The following is a 9,519-nucleotide window of genomic DNA, read 5'->3' as shown; positions in this document are numbered from 1 at the left end:
TTTTGGGATCTCTTTCTGGAGGTGATCGGTGGATTCTTTCAATTTCTATTTTAGCTTCTTCTTCTAGAATTTCAGGGCAATTTTCCCTGAGAATATGTTGGAAGATGGTTTCTAAGCTCTTTCTTTTATCATGGTTTTCAGGTAGGCCAATATCCCTCCTTGACCTATTTTCAGGTCAGCAGTTTTTCCTAGAAGATATTTCACATTGCCGTCTATTTTTTTTTATTCATTTGGATTTGCTTTATTGTGTCTTGGTTTCTCATAAAGTCACTGGCTTCCATTTGTTCAATCCTAATTTTTAGGCAATTATTTTCATCAGAGAGCTTTTGTACCTCCTTTTCCATTTGGCCAATTTGACTTTTCAAGCTGTTGACTTTTTTCTCATGTCTTTCCTGCATCACCCTCATTTCTCTTTCCATTTTTTCCTCTACCTCTCTAACTTTATCTTCAAAGTCCTTTTTGAGCACCTCTATGACCTGAGACCAATTCATATTTTTCTTGGAAGCTTTAGATATAGGGACCCTGATGTTGACATCTTCCTGTGGGGGTGCCCCATGGTCTTCCTTGTTACTGAAGAATCTTTCTATGGTCCTCACATTTCTCTGTTGGCTCATCTTGCCTGTCTTTTACTTGAGTTTTAGCTCCTTAAAGTGGGGCACTGTTTCCAGGCTGCAGTATCCCAAGCTTAAGAAGTCCCAGGTGGTATGATTTAAAGAGAATCAAGTTCTTCACTTGCCCGGCCTGTTCCCTGGTCCTTAGATGACCCCAGACCAACTTGCTAATCAACCAGCTTTGTGTGTTGTGGTTGTTAGCTCCAACCTGGGACACTGCTACTCGAGCCTACCTCCTGGTTCTCAGTAGGGGTGTAAAATCCAAGTTCTGCCTCAGCACCAGCATAAACCCCTGTAGTCTCCCCCCTGCCCAGGGCTCAGCCCACTCACCAGACTGTGAGCTTAGTTCCAGACGACATTGGCGCTTCAGCTGATTCAGAGACTCTGGGGGTCTGCTTCTCTGGTGAGGCCTTCCTGGGACTGGATCTGTGTCAGGGTGACTGTGGGGTTGGGCTTGACTCCTGTATCAGCACAGCAGCTCCCTCCTTCTGACCTTCCAAGCCATTCTTGGTTAGAAGATGATTTCAGCACATTCTTCTATGAGTTTTGCTGCTCCGGGCATTTTCCTTTGGCGTTATTTGGATGTTTTTTGGAGTGATTGTGTCATGGGTTTGGGAGCTCACTGCCTTTCCTCCGCCATATTGGCTCCCCCATTTTCTTTTTCTAGCTAATTTTACAGATGAGGAAACTGAGGGAAATAGGATTAAGTGACTTGCCCAGGATGACAGTAAATAGCTGAGGCTGTTTTTTTTTTTTAGGGCAATGGTGGTTAAGTGACTTGCCCAGGGTCACACAGCTAGTAAGTGTCAAGTGTCTGAAGCTGGATTTGAACTCAGGTCCTCCTGAATCCAGGGCCTGTGCTTTATCCACTGTGCCACATAGCTGCCCCCCAGACATCAACTCTTATAAGAGACTTTTCCATACCATCCCAGTAACTAATGACCCCTCAATTCCTTGCATTTCCTTTTTTACATACTCATGTATATGCAACCTCTGGGTACTGATGTGGCAGGCAGCTGGCTAGGTGTTGGGCAAGGCCAAATGTGTCCCAAAGGCCTGTTATAGACATATGGTATTTTTGTGGATAAAATGTAAGCTCCTTCAGGGCAAGAACTATTTTATTGGTATCTTTGTATCTTTACTGCCAAAACCTTGCTTGGCATACAATATGTGCTTAATAAATTCTTAACAAAAGAATGTCTCTTAGGAACACATCCAGGAAAAATGAAGACAGTTTACTATATCTATGTATTCCAACTTGGACCCTTTTCCCCCTGTAGGGCCATGGTGGAATACCTTGAGTCTGTTAGTATTTGGCAGCTGCCTCTGCCCTTGTAAAAATCTAATTATTGCCTTCTTGGGTTATTATACCTCATATTTCCCCATTATATTTCCCCTCCCCTATTTTATTGTTCACTATCTCTCAAACATTTGAAATGCCCGTTGGAATCCATTGTTCTCAGATTATGACTATTGCAAAATCTTAAGAGTTGGAATGGATTTATGAGACCAGCTAGTCCAATCTACCCAATCGACCCCCTTCTACAATACACTCAAAAAGGGGTCATTCAGCCTTTGTTTTAATTCATCTAGTGAGGGGCAACCTGCCACTACCTCACTCAACTCTTCCTTCTCCCTAGATTGCTCCCACTTTTGGACAGCTCTGTTAGGATATTTTCCTTTATATTAATATAGAATTTGCCTCTTCAGTTTTCATCCATTGCTTAGTTCTCTCCACAGAGGCCAAATAAAATTAGCCCAATCCCTTTTCCAGGTGACAGCCATTCAAATATTTGAAGATGACTATTATATCCCCAAGTCTCCCCTAAGTCTTCTTCATACTCAGTTCCTTTAACGGATCCATGTTTGGTATGGTCTAGAGGCTCATTCTCTGCCACACCCCCTGCCCCATATTTTTCTATTTTGGACACCCTCCAGATTATTGATGTCCTTCCTAAAATGTGATGCCCAGAATTGAGCATGATATTTACCATTTGTTCTGACTCCTGCAGAGGACACTGGACCATCACCATCCTAATCCTGTATGTAATGCTTCTATTAGTGCAATTTAAGATTATATTAGCTGTTGAAATCTTCCTATATCACTGTTGCATCACATTGAGGTTGCAGTCCTCTAAACCCCCTAAGTTTTCTTTTTTAAGACAATCTGCTGTCTAATCATGCCTCTCTCATCTCATTCTCATAAAATGAATGAGGGCACTCTTTTTTTTTTGTGAGGCAATTGGGGTTAAGTGACTTGCCTGAGGTCACACAGCTAGTAAGTGTCAAGTGTCTGAGGTTGGATTTGAACTCAGGTCCTCCTGAATCCAGGGCCAGTGCTCTATCCACTGCACCACCTAGCTGCCCCAATGAGGGCACTCTTATTAAAATTAGGGAAATTCAAAGGATCATGGGACTTGGAGTTGAAAGGAAGCTGAAAAAGCATCAAGTTATACTCCTCCATTTCTTAGATGGAGAAAGGGTCTCAGAGACCCAAAGTTAATAGGGAGGTGACAGTCACAAAGCCAGGAGATGAGTCCAGCTTTTGGAAATGTCCTTTCACATCATATTGACTTATTTCACAGTATTAGAAAATGGTAGCACTCTAGGGCTAGATCTAGACAGCCCTAACTAATCCTCTTTATATTGTCTTTTTTGATCCTCAAAGCAGTCCTATAAGCTAGGTGGTATTATAATCCTCATTTTTACAGATATGGAAACTGAGAGTGGTCCAAAGAGGTTAGGAGGTAGACTGGGTATGCTAGCTAGCTAAGGACCATTATAGCTCTAAAGTGCTTCGGTTCCATGGGCTTGATGAAGGTCACATGGCTAGGTAGCAGAGATGGAATGTCATGTATAAGAAATTGTGTGAAAGGCAGTTTGGCTTTACCATAAAGTGTGGGAAGGATAATAAATGTGTAATAAATATGGAAAGGTAAGATGGGGCAAAGTTGTAATGAGCTTTAAATACTAATCAGAGGAATTTTAATTTGATTCTAGAGATAATAGGGAGCAATTGGAGTTTCTTGAGCAGGGAAATGTTGTGGCTTGACCTCTGTTTTAAGAGCATTACTTTGGCAGATGTGTGGAGTATGGATTAGAGAGAGGAGAGACCCAAGAAAGGGCAGAAATTAGGAAGTTATTACAATATTGTTTGGGGCACCTGGGTGGTGTAGTGGATAAAGGACCAATCTTGGAGTCAGAAAAATCTGAGTTCAAATCCAGCCTCAGACACTTAGAAGCTGTGTGACCCTGGACAAGTTATTTAACCCTGTTTGCTTCAGTTTCCTCATCTCTAAAATGAGATGGAGAAGGAAATGACAAACCACTCTAGTATCTTCCCAAAACAACAACAACACCAACAAACAGCATTCCCAATGGGGACACAACTGAATTCAACAATTCTGTCTATAGGAAGTGGTACTGAAGAAAGCTAGTTCTACTCTCTAGAGTTTTCTGAAAAGCCATCATTTAAGCAGAAGGTAGTATTGACTGCTGACAGAGAAGAGCAAAGATTGGAGCCTGGATGTCAGTCTCCTGAGAAGGAGAGCTGGGAACTCATCTCAATGGGGAATGGTACTGGGAGATACCGATGCAGAGAAGCAAGGAGGGGAGCTTGAAATGAGATAGACCTGGGCATGGACCATGGGTGAAATTGCCAGCTGGTAATTCCTTTGAGGCAGTTAAATCTCAGCAGGAATCTGTGGATACAGCTGTGATTTGAAGGACCCCATACCCTCTGGCTCTTAAAGAGGCCTGGTTGTTCAGTTTTCCACTGTGGCTAGGTTTTTAAAAAATGCAGAACAACGGTCAACCAATAAACATTTAGCAATCACCTGCTATGAGCCAGGAACCTTGCTAGCTGTCCATATCCATGTGCTACAAAGCTGCTAAATAGATTTCCAGGTGTAGCAGGCCCAGAATATTTCCTGCTCCTGAAGACAAAGTGCCAATGCTCTGATAGTATATGGATTGGGATGATTTCTGATGTACCCTTGAGAGTCAGCAAGGGTTAGTAGATCTAGAGCTCTCAGGGACTCAATCCATCTCTGATATATACCGGCTGTGTGATTCTGGCTTATCACTTCACTCCTGGATACCTTCAGGGCCTGCTCTAAGGCTAGAAGTTGCAGAAGAGGTATTCATCTACATTGATGGATGGAATTTTCTCGCCAAGAGTTCCCTTCACCAGTGAAAGCACAGATCTGGACCCTCCCCATTCTCTTTCCAGTGCAATAGAAACTGCCTAATGGCAACTTGTTTTTGTAATATGCATGTTAGTGTCTCTTTTATGACACAAAGTGCCCAGGTAACCCAGGGGTTCTCCCCTTTCAGCCCATAGCTCTTATTCCCCCACCCCACATACAGAAAACTCCATTCATTTTATGTATGGTGCTCTTCATTATGCTGAGACTGACTCCTCTTTTGCAAGGATGAAGCTCACATGCAGAATTAACTTTTATTTAAAACAGGAACCTTTGAAGGAGCAGCCATTATTCCCCCACATGCACATAGATTTCCAGACACTTGTAGTTGTTTAGTACAAGGGGTCCTAGATGGGAGGATCATTCTGTGATGATGACATGTCCTTTCTCTGTACCAATACAAGCTCCTCTACATGTACCCTGGATCCTATTTCTTCTCATCTTCTCTAGCAGATTACCTTTGCTGTTATTCCCAACCTCTTTCTAATCTTCAGTCTCAGCCCATCTACTAGTTTCTTCTGTTCTGCCTACAAATACATCCAAAGCTCCCCATTCTTTAAAAAAAACCCTCATCAGATCCTGTCAGCTTTACTACCTATTATATATCTTAGAGCTTGATGGTACTTTAGAATCCATTAAATCCAATCCTCTCATTTTGTAGATGAGTAAACTGAGGTTGGGAGAGGTTAAGTGATTTGCTCAGAATCATGCATAGCTAGTCAATATCTAAGGAACTATTTGAACCCAAGTATTTCTGATTCAAGTGGAAGTCTTTTTTCATAAGTACTCAAAGTAGGAGGAAGGAATGGGTGGTCTTGATCTCTTTGTCTTTGCCTCTCTTTCTCTCCCGACCCCACCAGATTCTAATTCCTATTGCTCCTTATGGCTCCCTAGCATGGCTATGAAACCTCAACTTCTTTTGTCAGTTGAGGGTGTCTATAAAGTCCATTAATTTCTGAATGTCACCTCTCAGGTAGAAGTTGAATGCAAAAACATGACAGAGCCCTTTTTTGGGGGTGGGGCAATGAGGGTTAAGTGACTTGCCCAGGGTCACACAGCTAGTGTCAAGTGTCTGAGGCTGGATTTGAACTCAGGTCTTCCTGAATCCAGGGCCAGTGCTTTTTCTACTATGCCACCTAGATGCCCCAGCAGAGCCCTTTCTTAACCTTCTTCCTGGTTGCAGCTGCTTCACCCCCCACTCCTCCACCACTACACTCCGCCCAGGCTTTGTCCATTTGCTACCTTCAACTTCTCTCAGTTGCCATCCTCATACTTGTACTGCATAGTCTATGGTGGTAATAGAAGGCTCACTACTATTCAAATGGGTAATGGGGGGGCAAAAGGGCAAATTTCAAGCCCTTGCTATCTTTGAGTCTCTAAAGACTTGTAAAGCTTTAATGCAAAGAAACCAGGACATTCTGGAGTAGATGAATATGGGTACCCTAAAGAGCAAGAGAGCATGGGTCCTAGGTTATCATTACCTTGTACTTGAAAAGACCCATAGTCAATAAAATGGACTTGTCTAGATTAACCTCCAGTTGTACTAGAATTATTCTAAATAGAAATGGCTCTTGGGATTTGGCTGCCCTCTTCAGAGTCTCATTCAGAGAAAGGAAAGCCTTGGAGACTTTACATAACAGTTCAATGCTTATGGATTTATACATGTCAGGGTAAAAATGGTTTCTGGATATTTTAAAAGCCAATCAATAAGGTTCCACAATAGTAAAGGAAGTTGTGTGTGTGTGTGTGTGTGTATAATTTTCTGAAAGCCCCAGATTACCTGGATGAGAGAAGAATGATTTTTGTGTGTGTATATATATATGTATATATTATTTTAGTGAGGCAATTGGGGTTAAGTGACTTGCCCAAGGTCACACAGCTAGTAAGTGTTAAGTATCTGAGGCCAGATTTGAACTCAGGTACTCCTGACTCCAGGGCTGGTGCTCTATCCACTATGCCAACTAGCTGCCCTGATTTTTGTATATATTTTAAAAGTCTTTCCCCTTTAACCTTGTAAAAGAAGGTGTTTACAACTTGAGATCTTGGAGAATGCTGGGAAATTAAATTAAATGAATTTAAGAGGAATGAGTAACAAATGATTGCCTCTTTCCGGTTCAGGGGATGAGTAAACAACTCGAGGACATGAAATATACAGTCTTCATCACATCCTTGGGCAATGTTTAAATTGCTACATGTTGAACTTTGGATCTTTAATAACTCAGGCTGCAAGGGTGAGACAAACAAGCCATTAATGGAGTTCAAGGATAAATTGAATTTTCTTTTGGAGACTGGAGGGAGCTTTATGCTTGCTTCCCCTTTGGGTTAAATTAGCCCAATGTATGGGGCTAATTACAGAATTTGCATTTAGGGGGTCACAAGTTCCTGATAACCCTGAAATTACTCTGTATGTATGTATACACACAGACGTTATAATATTTATACCCATTTATATATAATATTTATACCCATTCTTTCCTTGATAGACTAAGCTCTTTGAGGCCAGGGACTGTTTTATTTTATTTTATTTTTTTATACAACAAAAAGGCTACTTTTATTAGGAGAACTGAGGATTTCAGTCTAATAGCAGACACCAACAATTTTGGGCAGACACCATCCAGCTCGGAGGTTAGTAGGCAAACCTCCTTGATTTGCAAGTGTTGGGAAGCAGGGGGTCATAGAGGGACAAAGGGAGGACTTGCTGAATCAGCTCCCAGTCTCCAGCTACTTCCCATTGCTATGAATAAGGACACATTCTAGAGTCTGGAATTAAGGCAGTGCTCTGTTGTGTCCACTACCACTGCCTTCTTCCAGCTGAAGAGAAAGTAGCCTGTTCCAGCTCCTGCCACTACTGCTATGCAGAGGTATGCATTGTAGGTCATAAAGATAAGCATAAGGAAGTAGCTTAAGACCACCTGGATGACAAACAGCACTGTCTGCAGAAGGTGAGGGAAACTCAGCATCTTTTGCTTAACAGTTTTGTTGTATGTTTCCATAAGGATGGTTCCATTTGGTCCTGGGACTGGCATGGAGCTGTAATGAATGCTGACCTGGGACTTATGCAGCAAGATCTCCCGGGCTTTTTTGAGGCCTTCATAGAACATGGCTAACAAAAAGATAGCCACAAATGCCCCAGCCATTTCCCCAGGTGTATTGATCACTAATCCAGAAAACAGCACTTCCACATTCTCATATCCAAAATAGAAGGTCATGGGCATCATCATGTGTCCTCCTCCCTCACCATGAGTGTGAGAGGCTATATTAGATGAATGATGGTGGGGGGGCATATTGCTATTTTCATCCATATGACTCATTCCATGATGGTGTTCGTGGTTCATCTTGCCAGAAGATTGCTTGAAGATCAAAATCAGGAGTTTCAGCGTTCAGGAATGGCTGTTTTATTTTTGTCTTTGAATCTCTGGAACATAAAATTATTGTTAGTCAACAAGAATTTTTTAACATTAAGAACCCCCCCCAAAACAAACAAACAAAAAAAGAACTATAATATTGTAGGCACTGTGCTAAGTACTGAGGTTAGAAAGAAAGGCAAAAGATAAACCCTGCTCTCAAGATACTGTGATGTTTAAAATCTAACTGATGTGGTTGCCTTAAATTAGAAGCTTCAGCACCAGTCTTTGGGCATTAAGCATTTCTTAAAGCATACTAGGTATTAGTAAAAAGAAAACGTGGAGTTCAGAAACTTAAGAAAAGGCCAATCTAGCCTAGAGTTCCAGCCTACTCTGGTTCTTCCTCAAATCGTCCAACATGAGCCTTCTTCAGACAGGAACTGCTGAGCAAACTGAATGTGGAAGCATTTTATAGGTCCAGAGCAAAGGTGGTCCTTACACTGCTTCAAGTTGATTGGTTATGATCCTCCAAATCCATTGGTTCACTGGACTTGAAGGTGGTCTCCTGCTGAGTTAAAAGTCCTTAGCTTTTGAGAACAATACCTTCTTAAGGGCCAGCCAGGTGTGGTTACAATCTAATTAACTTTAAGGGGGCTAATCAGAGAAGTCAATCACTCTCACTTAATTCAATCAGTTTAGATTAATCTCCAGGTGGGCCTTTGATCATCTGCCAAATCCCATTATTTTCTTACATTCCCTCTGTGCTTTGTTAACATCATTTCCTTAATGAAGCAATAACATTTGAACTGACATTTATGAATGAATTTAGAGCATTTTTGATTTTGGTATCTAAAATCTCCAGATCTCATATTAATATCTTGCTTTCCACTTCTGCATTTCTCCAAAATATATCCCCCTCTGTGGCAGTAAAAGCAGATTCTTGAAATATGATGATTATAAAGTTTCTCTTTTTCTTCAACCCCCTTATTTTCTCTTTCATAATACCAATGCTTTATAAAGTTATTAATTAAAGGCAAAAGCAGGTAAAGATAAACCAAAATTGAAAATCCACAAAAATGAAGCATAACCTTGATCTTATTCCACCTTTGTCTGATTAACCAGACTAAAATTAGAGAAAAACAGGTACTTAGGAGATACTTAGCAAGTAGAAGAAATCCAACTGAAAATTTAAAGGGACAGGCACATAAAATCAATGAAAATAGGAGAACATTATAAACATAAAATTTCTTACCCAACTTGTTTTGCAGAGAAGATCAGAAGATTGAGGGATTCAGTATCCCTTTGTGGTCGCCAGCTGTGATGTCGAAAAAATCTAATGTGTGGTCGACTAAAATTAGA

At 41.2% G+C, this 9,519-nt stretch overlaps 1 protein-coding gene across 1 annotated transcript; it reads right to left on the bottom strand.

Moving 5' to 3' along the window:
* Positions 1–7,569: 7,569 nt before the first annotated feature.
* On the bottom strand, positions 7,570–8,151 carry LOC122747116 (high affinity copper uptake protein 1-like). The gene has a single exon (XM_043993330.1). It carries the CDS (start codon positions 8,149–8,151, stop codon positions 7,570–7,572), a length of 582 nt encoding a protein of 193 aa, XP_043849265.1.
* Positions 8,152–9,519: the final 1,368 nt, after the last annotated feature.

This window comes from Dromiciops gliroides, chromosome 3 (genome assembly GCF_019393635.1).
Source record: "Dromiciops gliroides isolate mDroGli1 chromosome 3, mDroGli1.pri, whole genome shotgun sequence".
In the NCBI taxonomy this organism is placed as follows: domain Eukaryota; kingdom Metazoa; phylum Chordata; class Mammalia; order Microbiotheria; family Microbiotheriidae; genus Dromiciops; species Dromiciops gliroides.
The sequence above is the reverse complement of the archived record's forward strand: the minus strand, read 5'-3'. Positions and strand labels throughout refer to the sequence as shown.